This window comes from Sorex fumeus, unplaced genomic scaffold (genome assembly GCF_029834395.1).
Source record: "Sorex fumeus unplaced genomic scaffold, SorFum_2.1 ptg000095l, whole genome shotgun sequence".
Lineage (NCBI taxonomy): Eukaryota > Metazoa > Chordata > Mammalia > Eulipotyphla > Soricidae > Sorex > Sorex fumeus.
In genome coordinates this window covers 1,640,541-1,664,917 of record NW_026606152.1, presented here as the reverse complement: position 1 = coordinate 1,664,917, position 24,377 = coordinate 1,640,541, and the positions used below count along the sequence as shown (strand labels likewise).

The window sequence follows — 24,377 nt, the reverse complement described above, 5'->3', positions numbered from 1 at the left end:
TGCTCCACACCCACACACACTCGGCACACGGGCCCACACATGGCACATGGGCTCACACACGTGTCCATGCACCAGCCCATGTCTCTCAGCACATGAGCACATATGCTCACACACAGATATATGCGTGCACAGTACTGTACACAATAGGTACACATGTGCACACATGTACTGCACACAGAGACAGACAGGTACTGCACACAGATGCACACATGCCCATACCTCACCAACAGGTGCACAGGCGCGCATACTGCACACACGGGCACACGCATCACTCACTTCACTCCGACCCCCGCACACACCCCACACCCCTTCACACATGGTGGATGAGTCTTAGGACAAAGGAAAACAAGGAGTTTGACCTTTGGGGGCGGAGTCCTGCCAAGCGCCCCGAGGGGGACGGTCCCGGTCCGAGACTGTGCCCAGCCAGTCCCTGGAGCAGCAGAGGCAGGAGCTGGGCCAGGCTGCGGCCCCTGGAGCGGGTGAGGAGTTAGACTCAGGAACTCAGAATGTCAGGAAGGAGGCGGGGCAGGGGCCCTTCTGCCCCGTCTGGATCGTTACAGTATAACGATGCACTACCTTCGTCAGTTTGATACAAGCAGGGTAAAAATCACATTGTTTTCAGGCAACAGTAGCAGCCCAGTAGGTGAGTGGCTTGATCACATTGGATTAGTAGGGCATGCATGCAGCTTAGGACCGTCTCTGTCCCGGCTCTACAAGGGCCCGGCGTAGGCGCCCTCCTGCCTCCGCGCCGGCGTCTGGGGCCGGCTGGAGCTGCCGCCCGCTGGCTCGAAGGGCCGCGGGGGGCTCTGGCCGTCGGCGGGCAGCGGCTCAGGCGCCGCCACCTCCTGGATGACCGAGCCCGCGCCGTCGGCCTCCTCGCCTGCCTCGAAGGCGGCGCTGGCGGCGCCCAGCTCGGCGCTCCCCGCCTCAGTTCTCAGGCCCGCGAGCGGCGCAGCGTCGGGCCTGCGCTCGAATCCGCGCGGCTCCAGCGCGGGCGGGAAGTCGGCGTCCAGCCCCGCGGCCGCGCCCATCACCGAGCGGTACACCTCCACGCCCTCCGGCAGCATGGACTTGATCTTGGGCAGCCAGCGCTTGCGCACGCGCCGGGCGTTGGTGCACATGTCCGCGGCGATCACGTTCATCTCGCTCTCCTTGAAGCTGGGGGCGAAGTTCTGACAGTACACTGCAGCGGGCAGGCACAGGGGGACACGGTGAGACCTCCCGGCGGGTGCCCCGGCCCGACCACCCGCTTGGCAGGCGCCCCGGGCCCGCCCACTCCTGGCCCGGCGCAGCGGGCGCCCGCGGGGAGGGGACCGACTGCGGGCACCGGGCTGGGCCGGGGCGGGGGCGGGTGTCGGGGAGACGGACCAGCTCCACCCCAGCACCCAGGAGCGGGAGGCAGAAGCCGCCAAGCAGATGGCAAAGGCTCAAAATAACCTCAAAATGTAAATAAGGGGTTTTGTTCAAAAAGGAAAATTAGATCTATTTCACGTATTAAAATAGTTTCGCAGCTGAATTCATCACACTTGGAAACAGACCAAGAACATGCACACCTCGTCTCTGAGGGCCCAGCTCCCCAGTACCCCGAACCCTGCCCCTGCCGGAGCCGGGCCGCCCACTGGCCCCGCCCTGCCCTGCCCACAGACCAAGCCCCGCCCACAGCCCTGCCCCGCCCCCTCGGCTCACGTTTCACAGCGTTCAGGACGCGGCTGTCCAGCGGCTTGCGGCTAGGGTCGCTGGTGGACGAGCGAATGCCAGTACCGCAGCTGTTGGCCAGCGTGTTCCTAAGGGGGGCAGCGAGTGAGGCGCAGGTACCCTGGGTGTGTCTCTCTCCCAGGGACTGTCAGGTGGGGGCGGTAGATGTGACCTTTCTTTTTTTTTCTTTTTTCTTTTTTTTTCTTTTTTTTGCCTTTTGGATCACACCTGGCGATGCACAGGGGTTACTCCTGTCTCTGCACTCAGGAATTACTCCTGGAAGTGCTCAGGGGGCCATATGGGATGCTGGGAATTGAACCCGGGTCCGCTGCGTGTAAGGCAAATGCCCTACTCACTGTGCTATCACTCCAGCCCAGAAATGACCTTTCACCTTCATGGTAGGGCAGTAAACACTTACAGGGCCACACATGCACACACACCCCCCCACACGCATGCACATGCACACACATACATGTGCACACACGCACACATGCACACACACGGACACACATGCACACACAAACACACACACGCACACATGCATACACACACACGCGCCTGGCCCCAGACCTGTCCCAACCTTGGGACTGCAGCCCACATGATGGCTCAGAAGAGGGGCTCCAACTCTGGCAGCAGCAATGAGGCCTGCCCCTACCAAAGGAGGTGGCCAGGAGCCCTCTACCCCCACGTACCTGTCAAAGAAGGTGGCCAGGAGCCGCCTCAGCAGCACCTTGTGCTTGACCCCCGCACAGAGGTGGCAGTTCATGAGCTGACCCCGTGTGATGTAGACCCCGGAGCCTGTGTGTGAGCAAAGAGTGAAACTTGTTGACCCCTGAACAGAGATGGGCAATGACAGCCCTCAGTGCCCCGAGTCAGGGCGGGGGGCTTCCAGGGGTGGCAGGACACAGGGAAGGGTCAGAAAGTCTGACGGAAGGAAAATCGCCCAGGACCGGCCTGGCACCCGGCAGACCTGCCTGTGCCCTGGGCCGATGGGGCAGAAGGAGTCACAGGGTCGGAGCCCCATCAAGCCACGAGGGAACCGACGCATCCTGCTCTGGTCCTCTGAGCACTTCCTGAGGGTGTGGTAGTGGCAGAGGTTAGAGCTGGGCAGCCAGGCTGGAGATCGGGGTTAGGCACCCCTCACAGTCTGTCACAGCTTCAACCCCAAACCCTGAGCACCTGCCCCTCAAGGCTCCCCATAGAAGCCCCCAGAGCCCATCTGCAAGGAAGCAGTGCAGGAGTGAGCTCGGGCGCAGGGGAGGGGACACATGCTGGCCAGGGCCTGGACTCCCTTAATGGACATTCGTGGCACTTGCTCGCCACCACTAGTGGCTGGTAGTGCCCTTGGCCTTCACCTCCATTCTACAGCCACGCACCCCCCAATGCAGCCGGAATCCTGGGGCAGCTGTGGCCCTGAGACCCACCCTCAGGACAGGACCGGCCTGGCCCAAACAGGCTGTGGTGGCGCCGGAATTAAAACACCGTGATTACATGCCTTGCCAATCAGCAGCGCCATCGGCCCCAGGGATTCAATTAAAATGCTAAATTAATTCAATTGAATAACTCCTCTAATGACACATTCTTCTGGAAGAAAATCAGGGACCGGCCTGTCGCCCTGATTGGTGATGAGTTTGTCAGGGCCGCGGGAGAGACAACCATGGGCAGGGGGAAGGGGGGCTCACCTGCCACGAGCTCCAGCTTCTCTCCGGGGTCCCCCTCGGAGTAGAGCTTGGGGTGACAGCGGTACCCAATCTGGCTGATGAGGCTGGCAGGCAGGGCCACCAAGTCCCGGCGGATGAGGACACAGGAGCGACTCTCCAAGGGCGCCGGCTCCGGCTTCTCTTGCACTGCAGACACAGAACCAGCCTGTCGGGCCAGGCACAGGCACGCCCAGCAGCCCTGCCCTCTGTGGAGGGTCAAGGGGCTGGGAGAGCTGCCCCACCGCCCTGGGAGGCCATCACAGGGAAGGAGCTTCCTGGAAGTGCCCACCAGGCCGAGGCTGGGGAGCAGCTGCAGTACTAGAGAAGGATGAGGCAGACACCAAGCTGGCAGGGCACCTGCGCGGGGCTCCTGCCTCACTGTCTAGGCGTGCTGCAGACCCTGGGGGGGGTGGCGTGCCAGGAGAAGACAAGCTCGCCCTCAGCACCCAGGCCTCACCCACAGGGCCCCGAGAACCGAGCATCGCCCAGTCAGACTGGGACCACCTCCCCCCTCAGGTGCCGCCCGGGGGTGGGGGGCGGGCATGCCTGTGGGAAGTACCCCCAGCCGGATGGGGGTGCACAGCCCCTCAGCTCCGGCCCAGTCCTGACGGGCTGGGGGGCAGGGGTGGGGGAGAATCTGGGTCCCGTGGAAGATCCTGGAGCCACGCACCCCTCCTCCAGGTAGGAAGAGGCTCTCCATGTGGGGCCTCAACCCACCCCGAAGGACGGAGTAGGGGCAGGCTGACTCTTGGCTGGACCGCTCTGTTCCATGCACACTGTGACCCCAAGGCCAGGCTGGGCCATGCTGCGGTCAGGGTCTGAGCCTCCCACGGTGAGTGGCGCAGCATGAGTCCTGTGAGTCGGGGGGCACGGGCATCCCCCTGGGACATCCCAGGAGGCTGCAGTCAGGCCAGAGAGAGAACCGGGATGCTGGGGACCTGGGCATACTATTCACTCCTGTTTCTCTGGGGAATGGGGTCAGGGGTACAGTCACAGGCAGTTCTGAGGAGTCTTTCAAACCCAGAATTCTGGGGGCCCAAGGCCAGAGGAAAGCCAGCCAGCTGACATTTTATTTTAGGATTTTTTTGGGGGGAGGGGTACGCTGGGTAGTGCTTGGGGGACCATATGGAGTGCCGGGGATTGAACCTGGGTCAGATGCACGCAAGGCAAGTGCCCTCCCTGCTATACTATCGCTCCGGCCCCCAGTGGCTATTTTAAAGCACAATTACCTTCCCCCTGGATTACACAGACATGGCATGAGGCATTTGCAGTGTGCATCCCACAGAACAATCCATACACACAGATCTCAGAACAGACACGGCCCCCCACCCCCACAGCCAAACCTGTCAGCTCACACGCCCGGAGCCTCTTCTATTTCTGCACTGCTACGGGCTGCCGCCGCTAAAAATACCCCAAAGAGAGCAGCTTGTCTGCAGAGGTTCTCCCCACCTCTCCCTGCACCCCCAAACACTGCTCCTTCCAATTCACAACCCAGTTCTGGGGAACTGGGACCACAGCGCAGGGCACAGACAGGCCAGTGGGGGGTGGGGCACTTCCTGCACCCCAGGACCATGGTACATTCCTGTGTGCCCCGCTACCCTCTGGCTCTCGGGGATCACAGACCAGCTCAAAGAGGCGGGGCTCAGTGCAGGCCGCCCAGGAACTCAGTCACAACGGACAAGGCCAGGTCCCTGAGGCCAGGCGTGGAGGTGAAGGACAAGCTGGCCCGTCCTCCCTGCCTCCTGCCCCACAGCCTGGGGCTCACCAGGACATCCCGCTGAGGTCACACAGCAGCCCCGCTCCGAGGCACCCTGGCACTGTGAGGGGGACAGGGAGCTACGCTGATCGTTCCGCCGGTGAGAGAGAGAAGTGCCATACTCTCTCGGGAGACGGAGGCCAGCACACGGCACGTGGGAAAGAAGCTCATTCATACCACTGGACACAGGCCCTCCTGGCTGTCCCCCACAGGCCCTGGGCACTGCCGCAGCTTGTCCCTCTGGGTCAGCAGAGACCCACAGAAATATCAGGAAGTTGGGGTGAGGAGTGGAGCTGCTCCTGCGGCCCTGGGCGGAGGCTCGGCCCCCCAGGCTGAGACAGGGCCCCCAGGAGGCCCCGTGGTCAAAGTGAGCAACCAATTTTAAAAATGGGCAAAAGCTCTGAACAGACACTTCCCCAGAGAAGAGACAGATGGCACATTAGCACATGGGAAGATGCTCCCAGTCATTAGCCCAGAGAAAGATGCAAACGAGCCCCCACGGGCTGGGCTGCGCTTTCCTGGAAGGCTCAGGGAAACCTGCCCACGACAAGTGCAGGCAGGGCCAGGGGTGGGCGTGGCAGGGGCGTGGCAGCGTGGGGCGGGGCAGTGTGGGGCGGGGCAAGGCGTGGGGTAGGCGGGCGGGGGGGGGGCAGGGTGGGCAGGGCACAGATATCCAGATGGGAGAAGGGACCGAGAGGCCGAGCCCCCATTCAGGGCCCTGCGGAGGGTTCTCGCAGCCTCACTCACTCCGCGCACCGGGAGGCACCCTGGGCAGGGCAGGATGGGGGTGACAGCGTCCCCGGGGATCTGAGTCCCCGGGATCCCACCCTCCCGCCGTCACACTGTGGCGGAATGGCGCCGGCGGCCGTGGGCGAAGGTGTCTGTTTGTCTGGTGAAGCCGAACAGAGCGTCAGCATCGGGGAGAGCTGCAGCTGGGGATCACCAGGAATGAGCCAGGTCAGAACACCACCCGTGTGGCCACGCCCACATTTCACGGATGCTAAAAGGCAGGAGCCACTGGGTCCCAGCCTTGTCACAGGGTGAAGGCGCCTGGCAGGGGAGAAGGTGAAAAGGAAGCGGAGGGAAGTGCGGGGCACACCAGATGCCAAGGCGCCCACTGTACCAGCAGGTGTGAAGGGGCTGGAGTGCAAGGGGCCGGCTAGGGGTGTGGGTGGAGCTAAGAGGAGGTGGGGCGGGGCTGGGACGAGGGGCGGGGCAGGGAGGCCCTGGAAGGGCGGGGCTGAAGGACAGGGGCGGGGCTGGGATGTGGGAGGGACCTGGAGGGCAGGAGGCAGGTTTGGGTGGCCAGGCAGGGCTGGAGGCCATGCCTTGGAGGGCACCGCTCAGGGCCCATGACAGCAGGCAGCTCTGACTGCTGTCCCAGGTCCAGCTGACATCTGACTGTTGCCTTGGAGCTCCCTCTGGCCACTACACCCAGCACCACTGCCACTTCTGCCACCACCCGCCCATTCCCCATCACAAGCAACGCCCCCTCGACCCAGTCACCTCTGTGGCTCTGGGTCCTCCTACCCTTTATCCTTTCTAAGCCCCTTGGACTTGGCCTGGGGACAGGTAGCACAGAAGTCACCCTCGGCGCCCCGTGAGCAATGAGAGAAGCGGCCGTTGGCCATGTGTGGGTATGTGTGTCACTTGGTGTCAGGAAGACAAGCAGGGGTGGCGTGGAGGATGGGTCTGTCCCCACTGACCTCATCCTAGGAAGCACTCAGGCCTGCAGCAGGGATGCACATCCTGGGACCCAGGACAGAGACAGCAGGAGGCAGCAGGCGTGGGTGGGGTCTGGCCCATGCTCCTCTGGGAATGGGTCTGTGGGTACCCCCATGTACCCCAACTGGTCAAGACGGTACTGCCACGACTCAGTCAAGGCTGGGGCTCCACATACAGGAAAAAGGCTGGATTGTCCCCCTGAGGACAGAGAGCCTGGGGACCCGGGTCTTGGCTGCAGCTCAGCAGGGGAAGCTGGCTGGCCGGATGCAAGGAGGTGCCTCAAGCCCTGTGCCAGCTCTTCGGTACCCCCAAGCCATCTTCAGAGGCACTGCTTGGTCCACAGGGTCCCAAGCCGATTTGATGGACCACCCTTTTTTCAGAAAAAATATCCCCCAGGACCCCTCGTCACACCTGAGGCGACCACTGTCCTCTGCATCCCCAGAAGCCCTAGGGGGTGGCACTGCCACATTAGGAAACAGAGGGCCAGCATTCAAGGTAAAACACCGAATCCAAGATAATAGAAGCCAACGGCAAGGCCGCCGAGACATCAGGGCTCTGGCATCTGCCTGGCACATGGCTCACCTGGGTCTGAATCCTAGCGCCATGGGGTTCCCCAGCACACACCCAGGGGTCACTCCTGAGCACAGAGCCACAAAGAGTGCCTGACCACCACAGTGTGCCACCCCCAACAAACCCCCAGCACAGGCCAGAGATCCACGTGGAGGGGCTGTGGCAGAGAACACAGGGTAAGGGGCAGAGGGAACAGTCAGCCAGCAGCCACGGGCCGTATGAAGGACCCTCGAAGAGGAGATCCATTGGGGCAGATGGGGAGACTGTGGGCTCGGCCACAATCGCCTGGTGGAGGCCCAAAAGGACGTCAGGAAAGATGGAAGCACCACGCGGGCTGAGCCTTCTGTCAGGAGCAAACCGTGTCTGAGCACGTGGGGTGGACCCAGCCGGAGGAGTGGGGTGCTGGGCGAGCCCCGGGGTAGGGAACAAAGGCTGCAATGAGAACCTGAGTCTACACAGTGGGACTGAACGCCAGCCAGGCCGGAAGTGCCAGAGACGGCAGCCCTGGGCACTAGCCCGAGGCCAGGACACCCAACAAGCTGGCGCCACTTGGACACAACCCCAATCTCTGATGGGCAGTGGAAATGGGCACAATGTCCACAGGATTGGAGGGTTACCCTGTGTTAGCCTCGGTAGTGATCTAGTAGCGAAACTGGGAAAAGGGAGTGCAGTCGGGAAGAAGGGGTGTAGCTGGAGGAGGGGGTGTAGCCGGGAGGAAGGGGTGCGGCTGGAAGGGGTGCGGCTGGGAGGGGTGCAACTGGGAGGAAGGGGTACAGCCAGGAGGAAGGGGTGCAGTGGTTGCTTGTGGTGCTGAGCAGGATGGGGGCAAGAATGACACGCCCAGCCTGGTCATCATCTGGTAAGTGCCTGCATCACTGCACCGGTTCACGGTGACACTCAGAGAAAGAGGGTGCAGGGGCTAGAGTGATAGCATAGGAGGGAGGGCGTTTGCCTTGCACGAGACCAACCCAGGTTCAATCCCCAGCACTCCACAGGGTCCCCCAGCGCCGCCAGGAGTGATTCCTGAGCACAGAGCCAGGAGTAAGCCCTGAGCATTGCCAGGTGTGACCCAAAAAGTCAAAAATAAAGATAGCATGTTTCGAGAGGAGCATGACCTCACCCCTGCTGCGGGGACCGTGTGACTGACAATGCATGGGCATGAGCAGCCCGACAGGGCCAGGCTGAGTGGCTGGGACACGGGGCCGGGAAGACGGAGAGATCATGAGCCAGCGCTGGGCCTGACGGGTCAGAGACAGTGGGAACGCCGGGCTGGCCTCTCAGGCGCTGACCTGATCACCCACCACTGCAGACAGCCAGAATCGAGCCAGGGGTAATCCCTGAGCATCACTGGATGTGGCCCCCAAAGCCTTAATAAACTAATTAAATAAAAAGATGAATGTAGTGACGAATGCCCAGCAAGTGCCTGTGAGGACAAAGGAGGGAAGGGCTGACCAGAAGCTCTGCCAGCTGTGCCCCAGCCGGCCCCGCAACGGGACTCCTGCCATCTGTGCTCAGGGTCACTCTCCTGGGGAGTGACCATATGGGGAGCCAGGAATTGAACCTCCGTCAGCCACATGCAAGGCAAACCCCCGCCCCGCTGTCCTATCACTCTGGTCTTGAGCCTGACTTAACCGTGGATTGGGCCCCCATGGGTCAGGTAACTGAATGTGGAGGCCACAAAAATGTTAGTAACAAGCTCCCACAGGGCAGGCTGGGGGTGCAGCTCAAGGCATGCACAATGGGCAGAGAGCATCCAAGGTCACCTGCATCCCAGGCCTGGCGTCGGCAGGGCTCGGCCTGGCGGCCTGTCCCAGACAGGGATGAGGCCCAGGCAAAAAAGCTGAAGCCGCCTCGCCCGGCCCCAGCCTCACCCGGCCTGGCCTTGTCCAGCCCTGGCCTTACCTGGCGGCTGATTCTTCGCTTTGCCTTGTTTGGGGGCCATAACTTGTGAGGAGACCAAGCTTCCCTGGGCTCGGTGCTTGGGGGTTGCCCTTAGGAGTGCTGGGGGCTGGGGGTCCTGAGGTGTCAGGGGCAAAGCAGGTGCTGGCATCCAGAGCCCCTCCCTGCCCTGTTGCTGCGTCCTCTACCAGCAACCAGAGCTTGTGCTGTATGGGGTACAGAGGTACCCCAAAGACCCAGCAAGGGCTCGGGGAGGCCTTGGTCAGAGAGCTGCTGCCCTGGGCTCTATCCCGGCAGCCAGAGAGCCCCCAGGAGAGGGAGAGCTGAGAAACAAGCACAAACAGTCCCAAGTAAACTTCCGAAAGGCAGTTCCTGGGTGCAGGGCTTACACCTGGTGTGCAGAGGCCTGGAGCTCGGTCCTTGCCCCGAGCTGCGTTCACCTTCCCGGCCCCAAGCCTGGGCTGAGGGCGGCAGGGGAGCACGCCTGAACAGGGATTGGTCACCATGTCCTGCTGGGCGTCTGTGTGGCCGCACCTCAGGGCCCGGGGCTGCCCGGCCAGCTGCCACCATGTGCCGGGAGGGGAGGGCGTGATCTTGCCGGGAGGCAGCAAACAGCCCCAGCCACCGGGGTGCGGCAGAGGGGGGCTCAGCAAAGGCCCCTCACAGGAACACTGCTGATTCCGGTGAGGGTGGGGATGACTAGGCGGGGCAGAGGGTCCCCACCAGAAGCAAAGCAGGGAGTGGGCATAGCAGCCCACAGGGGCGCCACAGGGGCAGGGGCCTGAGGAGGCACCCTAAAGACAGCCGGGCACACTCTGGGAACAGTGTTAGAAGTGGCCAGCACACGGGGCCTGACCTGACAGGGAGAGCTGGACACAAGGGATGAGGGATTGGGGGGAAGAGGGGTGCGGAGGGACAAAATTCCAATGGGGAGAACAGGGGTGCAGGGGGGATGAGGCTCCAAAGAAGAAGAACAGGGGAGCGGGGAGGATGAGATTCCAATGGGTAGAACAGGGGTGGGAGGGCACGAGGTTCTGATGGGGGAGAACAGGGATGCAGGGGGATGAAGTTGCGACGGGGCAGAACAGGAGCGCAATTTCTGGGGACAGAGAGGAAAGTCCAAGGTCACCATGCAAACACCCCTCCCCAGGCATAAGGCCCGGAAGGTCTCCCGCTGGATACAGCAGATGCTTTCGAAAGGCCATAGCATGGGCCGGAGTCATAGGCCAGCGGGGAGGATGTCTGCTTTGCATCCGGCCAACCTGGGTTCGATTCCCAGCACCCCATATGGTCCCCTGAACACATCTAGGAGTGATCCCTAAGCACAGAGCCAGGAGTGAGTCCTGAGCACTGCTGGTTGTGGCCCTAAAACCAATAGATTAACTAAACAGCCATGGGACCAGAGCGATCAGCACAAGGGCTGGAGCTTGACTCCACATGGCGGGGTTGGGGTGGGGCCCAGACTTTATCCCCGGCACCACATAGTCCCCTGAGCACTGTCAGGAGCAACCCCCAAAGCACAGAGCCAGGAGGAGGCCCTGAAGCTGGGGGTGGGGCACCCCCCAAACAGAAGCGCTGAGTAGCCTGAGGCCCAGACTAGAGGGGACAGAAACCCCCAGACCCAAGAAATGTCCGAGATTCTCCGAGTAAAGGGCAGCCATCCCAGGTGGAAAGTGTAACTCAACAGATGTGCGTAAATATGGAGGAGCTGCTTTATATTCAGAATTCTTCAAAAGAAAACTCTACGGTCATGTGTAGCAATGGCCATCACCCAGGCTTGTTTGGGGTCACTTGACAATATGGATGCCCAGTCCTTGCCGGCACCTGAAATTGCGGACACGTGGTCATGAGCTTGAGTCCCAGACAACTCACAGACGGCCCTCATGGCTCTGTTCTGTGAGGCCCCGTACCATGAGCAGGTGCTGGCTGCACCGCAGCCCAGAGAGAGAGAGAGAGAGAGAGAAGAGGCCCCACCCCAGCTAGCGCCCGAACTCTGGTGGCCGGGGAGCGCGAGCGCTGAGGAGCGAGTGTGTGAGAGTGTCACAGAGCCCCGTGACTGAGGCGGAGCGTGTCCCCAGCTCAGGTGTGAACAGCAACCGAGGGGAAAAGGGTGGGAGGATGGGGTTAGCTGCATCCCCGTGGGAAGGAGATCGGCCCCACCATGAGGAACTCCACATGGGTGGCCACCAAACCCAGCCACCGGCCTCATGCAGACATGGGTGGGTCCCCTTGCACTTTTGAGGAAACATGGAACTGCCCAAAGCCTGACCTGCAGGAGAACCCAAGCCTGAGAACTGTGGCCAGGCCTCTCAGCCCACTGTCGGGAGTGGCCCTGGTCACCCCCATATCGGGGGCGGGGGGGAAGCTCCAAAATAAATTTTAAAAAAATACAAATGTCTTCTCTGAGCAAATTTTTTTTCTTTTTGGGTCACACCCAGCGATGCTCAGGGGTTCCTCCTGGCTCATGCACTCAGGAATCACTCCTGGTGGTGCTCGGGGGACCATATGGGATGCTGGGAATCGAACCTGTGTCAGCCATGTTGGCTGCGTGCAAGGCAAACGCCTTACTCGCTGTGCTATCATTCCAGCCCCTGAGCAACATTTTTAAGAGCATGAGACAAACCAGAGAGTGGAGACTTTCCACACCACTCGCCAGCACGGGGCTCGGCTCTGGAATACCCAAGCACGTGCAGCTCTCAGCAAACAGTTCAGAGAAAAGCAGGAGACTCCACCAGCACAGACACAACAGAAGCAGGACAGGATCGGACACAGACGAGTACAGACAAAACCTGCCAAGAGACCCTAAAGGGACAAAGCCCAAGACTCTGATCTGCCTCAAGCCGGGCCACACACACACACGACTGAGGCAGGACCAGGCAGGGACAGGCACAGAGCCGGGCAGCTCAGGGAGGTGATGGGGAGAAGAAATCTCTCAGCCACAGAGCCGGCGGGCGAGAGGGGGCAGCGGAGACGGCTGGCCTATCCCTGATCCCAGGACAATGAGCTGATGTGGGAACAGACTGCAGCTCCAAGAAAAACACTCAGGCCACGAAAGCGGGGCAGGACAGCGCTCACTGCTCCTGCATCTTGGTACACGCTCAGGCCACACCACACCAGGCCACGACAGGAAAACTGGGTCAATTTCGCATCAAGAATGTTCCCATAACCAACAACAGCACCGGCAGAACTGCGGGCCCAAGGGGCTCTGCGGAGAATGGCCTTGAGCCAGGCGAGAAAGCATGTCCTGGAGACAGGCTCACTCAGAACATGCTGAGGGCACAGTGTGCGTCCTATTCTGGCCCCCAAACCAGAGCCACACAGGCCGGAGGGAACTCACAAGGAAACAGCCAGTGGGATCCAAGGAGGGAGGCCCAGTGTGGACGGCCACCACAGGAGAGGCCACGCTCGCCCTGAACCTCCTGGAGGCCAGGGCAGGGCAGCCACGTGAGCCACTGGCCCCAATGGAGTCACTCAGGGTCTGTCACTGCCCCAGGCAGAGGCCACCAGTGCTGCCCCCCTCACAACAAGACTCAGCACCAGGGCACTGAGGACAAATAGGACCACAGATGAGTCCCCACACATGGCAGAGACCATGAGAAACGTGTTCTACCCAGTCCCTTACACAGACTCCAGAACAGGTGAAAGGGGGTGATGGGAAGTAGGGAGGAGGGTACTGAGGCCAGAGCTGGGCAGGGAGGAGCCAAGGGGCAGTGCCTGCACTATCTGTGTGACCGTGGATCTGATGGAGTCCGAGACTGCTCGACTCAGGGGGGAGCCCCTCGGGGCTGAGGGGATGGAGGCTGCAGGGAGGTGGAGCTGAGGGTGGAGGGGGCACCCTGGGCTGACTCTTTGGGTGTATGCGGGCTGAGGGACCCGGGAAATCCCTTCACCTGGAGGGGCCACTGCTATAGGGGACACCCCTCCTCTGAGTCACACAGTCTGTCCACGTGAGCCACGGACTCCGGGAGGAGACACACAGGAGAAGGCACAGCTCAAGAGCCAGTCACTCGGGGGATCCAGGTCAGAGAGGCCTCAGGAGCAGAGTCCGGGATCTCTGTGGATGCCACGGGGTCACTGCAGCCCTACAGTGGAGGGGACGCCGTGAGGACAGTGTGGGGGGCTACAAGTGCCCTGAGGTGGGGTCAGCAGGCAGCTTGGTGCCAGGGGCTGGCTGGGGCAGGAGGACATTTCCTAAGGGGGTGCTGGGGTGGCCTGCCTGGGGACAGGCCTGCCCACCAGGGCCCCCAGCGTCCCCAGAGCCTGCAGAGGCGCCTGGCCATCACTGCCAATAACCTAGATTTCCACCAGGAAATCATCCCTCACTGCCCCACTTATGGGATCTGGCTGAGCATCAGTGGCACCCCCCCCCAGCCCCGCACCCAGGGAGGGACCAGGCTCTGGGGCTCCTCCCGTCTCGTGGGCACGGGAGCCTCCACGAGCACCACAGCAGAGAGCCGGTGTGGCAAGAGAGGCGGGACACGGCCAGGCCGGGCTCTGCAGCCTCCGTGGGGACACACGCAGCCCCTCCAGCAGGGACCAGGAAAACAGGCTTCAGGGACTTGGGTCTGCGGCCCAGGAAGGTCCAATCCTGGGCTGTGGTTTCTTCACTTCAGGAAGAACTGAGGTCTCAGGATGGCACCCAGAGCTTATCACACACAGCATCACTCTCCAACCCCAGCCATGGAAGCCCGTGGCACAGCCCTGGGTGCCCCTAGTCCCGACCTAGCTCTACCTGTCCCCAGCCCTGATCCAGCTCTGCCTCCCCCCAGCCCTGACCCCAGGGTCTCCCTGTCCCCAGCCCTGACCCAGCTCTGCCTGTTCCCAGCCCCAAACCCAGGGTCTCCCTGTCCCTAGCCCTGACCCCAGGGTCTCCCTGTCCCCAGCCCTGACCCAGCTCTGCCTGTTCCCAGCCCCAAACCCAGGGTCTCCCTATCCCCAGTCCTGACCCAGCCCTGACCCCAGGGTCTCCCTGTTCCCAGCCCTGACCCGGCTCTCTCTCTCCTGACCACCAACAGCACTTCCAGCATTCTCACTCAGCTTAGCATCTGACTGTGCCGGAGATTAAGCTTCAAGCCCTTACTCAGGGTACTGGGGCGACGGCACAGCGGGTAGGGCATTTGCCTCGCACGTGGCCAACCCGGGTTTGAGCCCCCGCCCCACATCAGGCATGATGCCCGAGTGCAGAGCCAGGAGTAAGCCCTGAGCAGCGCTGGGAGTGGCCCAAACACAGAAAGCAAACCCAAACCCTCCCCGGGTCCCCGCCCCCGCCCTCCCATGCGCGTCACCTGCGTAGCCTCCAGTGGCCTTGATGTACATCTGGCCGTACTGCTCCTCCACCATGGTGTCGTACGCCTCATCGTCCTCCTCGTCCTCCTCATTGTGGTAGGAAGTGGGGCTGTCCGTGGTGGGCAGGCTGCTGGCGCCCGGACTGGTCCTCTCCCCCTGGGAGTAGGGCACCTGCTGGATGCCGGGGATGAGGGTGGCCAGGCTGGGCACACCGTAGTAGGAGACCCGGGGCAGCTTGAGAGGGGCCGCGCTGGCTGCCGCCACGGAGCCGTCCCGGGGCCCCATCTCCAGTGGGCGCTTGGGCGCAAGGCCCGGGCCGGCAGCCGGCGGCAGCTCCACAGCTTCGTGCTTCACTCGGGTGAGCAGCGGGATGGGGACCGAGGGGGACACGACGTAGGGGGCGGCGGCCGGCTGCAGCTGGTTGCAGGGGCTCTGGGGCTCCGAGCTGGCGTCGTCCACCATGGCGGTCTGCGAGTCGCAGTGGGGCGAGCTCACCTTGGCCATGAGGTCCGTGCCGCGCTCCACGATGTGCTGGATCTGCAGGAAGCCGGCCGTGTACATCACTACCAGCTGCTCGCTGGCCGCCATGGTCAGCCGGCCCGTGTAGCAGAAGGACAGGATCTGCTGGAAGCAGGCGGGCGGCACAGAGCCCGGCAGCTCGAAGGCGCTCTTGCTGTTGCCGCTGAACAGGTCTCGGAAGTAGAGGCTGCTGGCAGCCAGCACGGCCCGGTGGGCCTTGAAGGCCTGGCCCTTGACCACGATGGACACATCGCAGTAGAGGCCCAGCAGGCGCTGCTCATTCAGGCAGCCCAGCACGGTGCTCCCGAAGTTGGGAATCTCGATGTGCAGCACCTGGGACATGGCGGGGGCGGCGTGCTCACTCCCTCAGGCCGGCACCCGCGCGGGGCACATCTGCGGGACAGAGGGCAGGGGCTGTCAGGCGGCTGAGAATGTGCAGACTCAGCAGGAAGGGCCCGCCACACGCCCAGCAACTCTCGGGGAGAAGCTGAGCTCGGGCAGCTGCCTGGGGCCCCGGGGTCGCTCGGGCTCTGGCCAGAGTTGCCCCCTCCTGTCCCCACCTTCAGCAGAGGGCAGAGGCGTCCCCCCAGGAGAGGCTCTGCACCTGGGCTCCCCACCTGCAGCCCAGCTCCTGGGCCCCACAGAGTTGGGAGCCCCTCACAGCCCACCTCCGAGGGGCTGATCCCAGCTCGGGGACCGAAGGGGCTGGGAAAGAGGCTGGACAGGGTCAGCCACCTCCCTGCACCCACAGCCTTCCCCTCCAAGGGCTGGGAAGCTCGGGACCCCAGCTTGGCTCCCAGACTCCCGGAGTTGGAGAGGCGGGGCTGCGGGGGGGAGGGGACTCGGGGGAGAAAGGCCCCTCCACCCCGCGCAGCCCGCCACGGAGAAGTTGTGGCCGAGGGGGCACCTACCTTTGGCCGCTGCGCCTGTGGCCCCGGCCCCGGCCCCTCCGCCTGGCAGGGGCCCGCCCGCCCGCCAGCCCGCCTGCCCGCACACTGGCCGCCCGCAGCTGCTCCGGGAATGCAGCAAACGGAGCGGGAGCCCTTGGGGTGGGGAGGGCGCAGGAGCCGATAGGAGGAGGAAGGCGAGGAGGAGGGGAGGCAGCGCTCGGGTGGCTCAGCTGCACGCAGCCGGGCTCTCGGCTCTCCCGGGCAGCAGCGCTCAGCATCTAAATGAAGAGGCCGGATGCAGACGGACATTCAGGCAGCTCCCAGGGATGAATAGCCGCCTTTGATTTGGGAGCCGAGTAAATGCCAGCTCCCAGCCCCGCTTTAAAAACAGTGGAGAGTCGGTGCCAGAGGAATGCGCGCTCAGGGTGCTGGTACAAGACAGACTTTTGATGACTCACTGCGATGCAAACAAAGATGGCAGAAATACTGTACTGTACGTGGAGAAACGCTCCGTGGGGCCACAGCGGCTGAGACAGCCTGGAAATTTATAGTGAAGCTTTGCATATGAATTACCCAGCAAACTGCCGCCTGCTGCCCAGTGCAGGCCGAGTGTCAAAGCATTTAAACTATTCCAAACAGTCTGCGGCTGGCAGAGCCGCCAGGCTACTCCAGGGCGGCGGGGGCCAGCGAGTGGCCGGGACAGGGACAGGCCAGAGCTGGGGGAGAAAGGGCAGCTCAAGATGGGAGGGAGGAGTGGAGGAGAAAATGAGGCAGAAAAAGAGGTGCAGGAGGAGGGTCCAGGCAGCCCTACTCTGTGCCCGGGCCCATTGCACTCTCCCTCCCCCCAGCACCCGGCAGCTCTCCCCCTGCTTGGGATCCTGGGATGGAGGAGCAGCGGCCCCACCCCCCTCACCCTGTGCCTACCTCCCCCCCCACCCCCGCTTTTCTCAACAGGGCACTTTGTGCTGTGGTCACTATAGGCTGCACGTGCCGTGGCCCTGTGAGCAGACGGGCGTCCAGCGTGGGTCACGGCCTCCCCCTCCCCAGGACCCCCATCTGTTGCTGGACCACAAGGCTCACACAGGCCTGCCTGCCCCGTCCCCACCTCTGCTGCCTACCTGCAGCCAGCAGGGCTGAGTGGAAAGGCAGGGGGATGTTAGGGATTTGGGGAGGTTAGGGATTTGGGAGGTTAGGGAGTTGGGGAGGTTAGGGAGTTGGGGAGGTTAGGGAGTTGGGGAGGTTAGGGAGTGGGGGGAGGTTAGGGAGTTGGGGAGGTTAGGGAGTTGGGGAGGTTAGGGAGTTGGGGAGGTTAGGGAGTTGGGAGCTTAGGGAGTTGGGAGCTTAGGGAGTTGGGAGGTTAGGGAGTTGGGGAGGTTAGGGAGTTGGGGAGGTTAGGGAGTTGGGGAGGTTAGGGAGTTGGGGAGGTTAGGGAGTTGGGAGCTTAGGGAGTTGGGAGCTTAGGGAGTTGGGAGCTTAGGGAGTTGGGGAGGTTAGGGAGTTGGGAGGTTAGGGAGTTGGGGAGGTTAGGGAGTTGGGAGCTTAGGGAGTTGGGAGCTTAGGGAGTTGGGAGGTTAGGGAGTTGGGAAGGTTAGGGAGTTGGGGAGGTTAGGGAGTTGGGGAGGTTAGGGAGTTGGGGAGGTTAGGGTGTCGGGGGAGGTTAGGGTGTTGGGAGGTTAGGGTGTTGGGGGAGGTTAGGGAGTTGGGGAGGTTAGGGTGTTGGGGAGGTTAGGGTGTTGGGAGGTTAGGGTGTTGGGGGAGGTTAGGGAGTTGGGGAGGTTAGGGTGTTGGGGAGGTTAGGGTGTTGGGAGGTTAGGGTGCTGGGAGGTTAGGGTGTTGGGGGAGGTTAGGGAGTTGGGGAGGTTAGGGTGTTGGGGAGGTTAGGGTGTTGGGAGGTTAGGGTGTTGGGAGGTTAGGGTGTTGGGAGGTTAGGGTGCTGGGAGGTTAGGGTGCTGGGAGGTTAGGGTGTTGGGGGAGGTTAGGGAGTTGGGGAGGTTAGGGTGTTGGGAGGTTAGGGTGTTGGGAGGTTAGGGTGTTGGGAGGTTAGGGTGTTGGGGGAGGTTAGGGAGTTGGGGAGGTTAGGGTGTTGGGGAGGTTAGGGAGTTGGGGAGGTTAGGGAGTTGGGGAGGTTAGGGTGTTGGGGAGGCTAGGGTGTTGGGCGGTTAGGGTGCTTGGGAGGTTAGGATGTTGGGAGGTTACAGTGTTGGTGGAGGTTAGGATGTTGGTGGCTATGAGGTTCATGGAAGATAGGGGTTTGGGGGAGGTGAGAGTGTTGGTGTAGGGCCTGGTGGCTGTTAGGGTGTTGGCCCAGGGCAGGTGCTGAGGACTGTGACCCATCGATGAGTGGAGGCAGGAGCTGGGGCCCTGTCAGCCCTGAGGCACCTCGGCAAATGTTGTCTGGCCCCTCCCAGGTGAGCTGCTTCTGTGCCCAGAAACCACAGCACACGGGGTGCTGCCCATAGGCACAGGGACCCCACCTTACAGGACACAAGGGCTTGACCGGGCTCCACATACACGGCCCCCACGGAGCAGGTCCCCTACCGTTCCCTGGACTCTGTCTTCAGAGCAGCGGAGGGGCCCACAGGGAGCTGGCACCCACCACTGCACAGCCCAGACACCTCCACTCCCATCCTGACCCTCTCCAGACCCCAGACATCTGGCTGGTGCTCCCGCCCCACCCCAGCTCAACAGCGCTGCTGGAACCCTCAGAGATGAAGCACAGCAGAGTGTGGGGAAACAGAGGCAAGCGCCACACTGCTGAGGAGGCCTGGGGCAGCACAGGCTCCCTGCTCCACAGGGAATGCTCCCCACTGTGACGTCACATGGGGAAGACTGCGGAGAGTGGGGCCTGACACACTGCGGGAGCCTCCAGACCCTGGGGGCCGGCCATGGCCCACAGCAGGAGTCAAGGTCCAGGGTGAGGACGGGGAGCGAGGCTGCGGCAGAGCTAAGATCCTGGGCTGCTGGGCTGAGGGGTGGGGAGAGGGGTCTGGAGGAGCCACCTGTGGGCCACTCCCGTGTGTCCCCGGGGATAGGGCAGTCTGCCCCCCTCATTGCCTCCTGTGCCCTCTCTGCTGGGGCCACACCCCTTACACAAGAGGCTGCTGCTCCCCCAGAAACCGGGCGTTAGGGCTGGGACCAGGACAGCCGGCGGCCACCGTGTCCTCAGGACACCGCAGGCTGCCCCGCCCGCTCTCCCGCCTGCCAGGGCCCAGGCTGGTGTTCGGTTGCTTTCTTAGAAGCCTTTGCAGACCTGAACAAAGCTGGGTTTGAGGAGAAAAGAAGAAAGTGGGGCTCGAGTTACACCCCACAGGACAGCCGGGCACCGGGCACCTGCTCCTTTCACTGTCCCCACCAGGTCATGGGGGCCAGGGGCCACTGGTCATCCTCAAAGCAGGAGGGGCAGTATTGCACTGCCCACCCCGTCGGAGTGCAGGAAGGCCCACTCCCACAAGCACAGAAATCAGGCACCAGCCCCTTTGCTGGGCCTCCTTCGTTTGGGGACCCCCACATGGACAGGGAGCACAGCCCTATGGCCAAGGAGCGGACCAGGGCCCAAAAGCTGCACATGTGGGCCTTGGGCTGCAGGAGCGGGCCCTCCTGGCTCCCAGCTCAGCCCAGATCCCTGCCCTCCCCCGCACCGGGCACCCCTCACACCCACAGCAATAAGCACCCTCCAGAGGGTCTGGGAGGCAGGACCCCAGGGCTCAGCGACTCAGGGGCGCAGCGGCACTTTGAGACTCCCAGGGGTGCTGGGGCTGGGAACGGTCCCGCCACAAGCCAGCACCCATGGGACACTTCCTGTAGAGACGGGGCCACGGGCACACCGGGTAGGCTCAGGTGTGCATTCGGCCCCACAGAGCATGCTCTCTCCACCGGGAGGAAAGCCAGGGGGGCTGGCCTGGGAATTTCAAATGGGCAGCAGGGTCCTGCCCTCACCCAGAGGAGGCCCCTTGGAGAGCACATGCCTGCCACAGGACGGGAGCCACGAGCCTGACACGGCACACAGCCCAGCCAGCTACAAAGCCCCTGCCGGCTCCCCGGCCCGCATTCATACCCGCTTACCCACCCAGGGAGCTTGTCCCCCAGCACCCTTGGGCCTGGGGGACCTGAGGATGACCAGCCTGAGCCGTGGCCCACAGGCACCCCAAAAGGTGACCTGCTCCCCTCCCTAAGGGGTGCTGGGACGAGGTGGGGGTGGGTCAGCCAGCATAGGGATGGGTGCTCCCTCATTAATATTCATTCCCACTCATTTGCATCGCTTCCATAAATAGTCGAGGTAAGACACAGTTCTCCTGCATTTCTAATTATGCCGAAAATCTCATGTAAATCAGACAGACACAGAAATACTAAATCAGCAGGGGTGGGGTGGGGGATCACACAGAGACAGCCCAGCCAGGAGCGGGTGGCAGCCCAGGACCACCTGGCCTGGCGGGGCTGGGGGTCCCAAGTCGTCCCCGCACTGGCTCTGGGGCTGGAGCTCTGAGCCCTGGCACCCAGTGGACTCTGGACCCACCTCGGGGTCCCGCTGATGCCCACCCGGCACTGGGCACAGGAGGGCCACAGAGGGGAGGCCGGGAGACAGCAACACAAACCTCAAGGCCTGGGTCACATTTTAGCTTCCTCAAGGGCCCCCCAGTGCCGGTGTCCTCCTTCCCACACCCCAGGTGCTCGCCATCCTGGCCCTGACCACAGAGGACTCAGCCTCCACCTGGGATGGGCGTCCAGGCCTGGGGTACACAGTAGGGCGACCTCAGGGCAGTATTTGGGGGCTGCCCCTGTGCCTCAGAAGACAGAGGTGTCTCCTGCCCGAATCTGCCTGGCACCACGCCCAGAGTTATTTTTAAGCCCATTTACTAGAAATCCTACAAATCAAAGGAAATTCAGGTAATGCAGACAGGACCAGGTGCCAAGCAATGTGCAGGCGTGTGCTGCTCCAGGCTGAGAAATGACCCACAGACCCTGCTGCCCGCAGCACCCCCCCGAAGGGAGGAGAGCGGGACCACACACGCGCAAACACAGATGAGCACACACGTGTACATCTGCACGCGTGCACACACTGCCAGAAAGGGGCACCCACAGTGAATGGGGTGGGGCCTTCACCTCCCAGCATCCCCAGTCACTGGCTTCCTGCCCACCTGCCTCCATCCACAGCATAGGGAGGCTCCTCGGGAGGCCATGCATGACCACGAGAGGGCGGCCACCAGGTGCAGGGCGGGCAGGGGAGGGGCAGAGAGCACCGAGAGCCCAAGGCAGTCCCGGTCAGGCGCTCTGGGCCAGGAGACCCCTCAGAACAGCGAGGACCCAGCGTCCAGACACCTCCACTGCCCTAGGCCTAGGCCCTGACACGCCACCGCTCCTGCTGGACAGTGGCCTCCCTGCTGGACAGCAGCCTCCACCTGCTCCTGCCAGACAGTGACCTCCCTGCTGGACAGCAGCCTCCAACCTACTCCTGGACAGTGGCCTCCACCCGCTCCTGGTGGACAGTGGCTTCCACCCTCCCCACAGGACAGCAGCCTCCACCAGCTCCTGCCTGGACACTGTCCCTCTCCCTTTGTGCCTGGGCACTGAGGCTGTCACTCACTTCCTGCCCAGGCCCTGATGTGAGGCTCATCCTGTTCTCTACTTTGCCCTCCATATTCTGAGATTCGGGGAGAGCAGGAAGGGGTCAGGAGAGCCGAGTCCCCTGGCGGATTCCCAGGCATGTCCCTTCCTAGACGCAGGTGCACAGTGCTGACTGGCCTGGCGAGGGGTGGGAGCCCGTCCCGAGTGATGTGTTACAGCAGTCCCTCAGTCTACTGTCATGGCGTAGACACGAGTAGCCCTTCCCCAGGCCATGACACGCCCTACCCGAAGACGGCCACAACACGCGTGACTCAGGCCCGCGCTGCTCTGGGCTCAGAGCCAACAAGCTATGCCTGATGCATCCTCACTTCCCTGACTCTGAAGGAGCACAACTTTGTTTTTTGGGCTTTTCTGGTGTTTGGGCCATACCCGGCGGCGCTCAGGGTGACCCCTGGCTCTGTGCTCAGAGGACTTTAGGGGATGCCAGGGATCGAACCCGGTTGGCCACGTGCAAGGCAAATGCCCACCTGCAGTCCTACTGCTCTGGCCCAGGAATATCGCTTTGGGCACAGCACACGAGCCGACTCCTAGCAGGGACCCGTCCTGGCATCCACCTCTCTGACAGCCCTGGAAGGTCAAGGACGGATCCAGAGCGGGAGCCCAGATGTCACACACAGGGGAGGGTCCCAGCACCACCAGGCATGGCTGCCCCCTCGGAAAGGCATGGCCCAGCACTGTCCTCCGGGCAGAGGCCAAGTGCAGACTGTGTTCTGGGGGCAGCTCGTCTGGGCTGCCCAAACGCCTCACACTGGCAGCACTTTCACATTATGCGCAAGATTAGAAAAAAAACATGAAATTATACAGTCAACTCTATTGAATAATTCTGACACTGATCTCAAAATTAACGTGGTCGATTTCTGCTTCCAGGAGTTGTGTCTGGAACTCTGGAGTGCTGCTTTTAAAACCTACACTGCCAAAAGGAGAGAGAGAACACAGGGGATTGCCCTGCCACAGAGGCAGGGTGAGATGGGAGGGATGGGGGTGGGAGGGATATTATCCATGGTGGTGGAAAATGGGCACTGGTGGAGAGATGGGTATTTGATCATTGTATAATCGAAACCCAAGCACAAAAAATTGTAAATCTACAACTGTACCTCATGGTGTTTCAATAAAAATAATAATAAAAAAAATCAAAGCAAATTAAAAAAAAAAACCTACACTGATGACTCCAACGAGTCGCCAAAAATGCCCACCACACACTGGCCTAGCACGGGGTCCGCTCGGCGTCCATCCCCGGAAGCCTGCAGGGTCCGCAAGCACTGCCAGGAGTAAGCCCGGGACACAAACAGGTATGGACCAAAATCCAAACCAAATAAAAATCCCAGTCCCTCCGCTGAGAATGAACAGCAGACTGGATGGTGCCAATGAGTCCAGCATCCCCCAAAGGAGGAATGACCACCCACCGCATGAGGGCAGTGGGGAGAGCTGGGGCTCAGTTCCCGGGCCAGTCCCAGTGCCACACCAGCAGACATCGGGCTCTAGAAGGTACCATCTTGTCTGACGAAAAGTGCCAAGGAATTTGACCACCAAACAATCAGAACAAGTGACAAATTCCGCACCCTGCAGAATATAAGATCAATATTCAAGAATCAAATACATTTCTCCTCAGCTATGATGCAATCTCAGAATATTAATATGGTTATAACTCCACCTCTGACATCACACTGTAATTAGGAATACATTTAACAAACACAGCATCACACCTGTATTTTGAAAATGCAAAACTTTGAAAGAAACTGAATATCTAAATAGAAAGATATCCATCTTTATGGATTAAGAGCTCTGCTATCAAGATGAAAGCCCCCCTCCCAAAAGGCCCTCGGGTCAATGCACTCCTAATTAAAGGCAGCAGCTGACACATCAACTCTAATGTCCCTGCAGACACTGCGAAGACCCAGACCAGAGCTGCCGGCTAGCCCCAGGAAAACAAAGCTGGAATGTTCGTGGTATCAGAAGCAACTGCAAGGCCACAGGCATCAAGCAGCACAGCCTGCCTGGGGATGGATTCAGTCACGGAATAGGAGTGAGTGGGCGGAGAAAGAGCCTTCAGGAAACAGTGCAGATAACGCCCAGGAGCTGACCAAGGCTGGGCCACCCCATGCCTGCACTAGGCCCTGAGCACTGCATGGTGAGGCCCTGGAGCAAGGGCTATGCCCTCATTAGTGGTGCTGAGCGCACACACAACCGAAAGGAGAATGGAACTGGGCCAAAATGAAAACATTTTGTGTTTCAAAGGGCACAATCAAGGAAGAGGGGCTGGGATATGGGTCAGTGGGCATGGGGCTTGGCTGGCACACGACCAGCAGCCAGGAAGGTGGGGATGAGGGAGGAAGGAAGGAAGGGAAGGCAGGAGAGAGGACCGGAGAAGGGAGGGAGGGAGGAAGGGAGAGAGGGAGGAGGGAGATAGGAGGACAGAAAGGAGGGAGGAGGGAGGAGGGGGGAAGGAGGGAGGGACCGAGGGAAGGAGAGAGGGTGGGAGGAAGGGAGAGAGGGAGGAGGGAGATAGGAGGACAGAAAGGAGGGAGGAGGGAGGAGGGGGGAAGGCGGGAAGGAGGGAAGGGGGGAAGGCGGGAAGGAGGGAAGGAGAGAAGGAGGGAAGGAGAGAGGGAGGGAGGGAGGGCAACAGTAAAGCAGGTCTCTAGATGGCGCATCTGGAATAACGAGGGGCCAGAGAGCATGGAGCGGATGAGGCCCCATGTGTGGCTGGCCTGCACT

General features: G+C 61.8%; 1 protein-coding gene across 1 annotated transcript in view; it reads right to left on the bottom strand.

The window, feature by feature from the left end:
• Positions 1–392: 392 nt before the first annotated feature.
• Positions 393–24,377, bottom strand: part of NACC2 (NACC family member 2) — a 39,509-nt gene continuing 15,524 nt past the window's right edge. The window contains exons 2-6 of the mRNA XM_056132790.1: positions 14,631–15,543; positions 3,378–3,542; positions 2,388–2,493; positions 1,687–1,784; positions 393–1,183 (exon numbers count right to left, since the gene is read on the bottom strand). Coding sequence (XP_055988765.1) covers positions 711–1,183; positions 1,687–1,784; positions 2,388–2,493; positions 3,378–3,542; positions 14,631–15,492 — 1,704 coding nt within the window. The 5' untranslated portion in view covers positions 15,493–15,543 and the 3' untranslated portion in view covers positions 393–710. The remainder of the gene's footprint in view (positions 1,184–1,686; positions 1,785–2,387; positions 2,494–3,377; positions 3,543–14,630; positions 15,544–24,377) is intronic.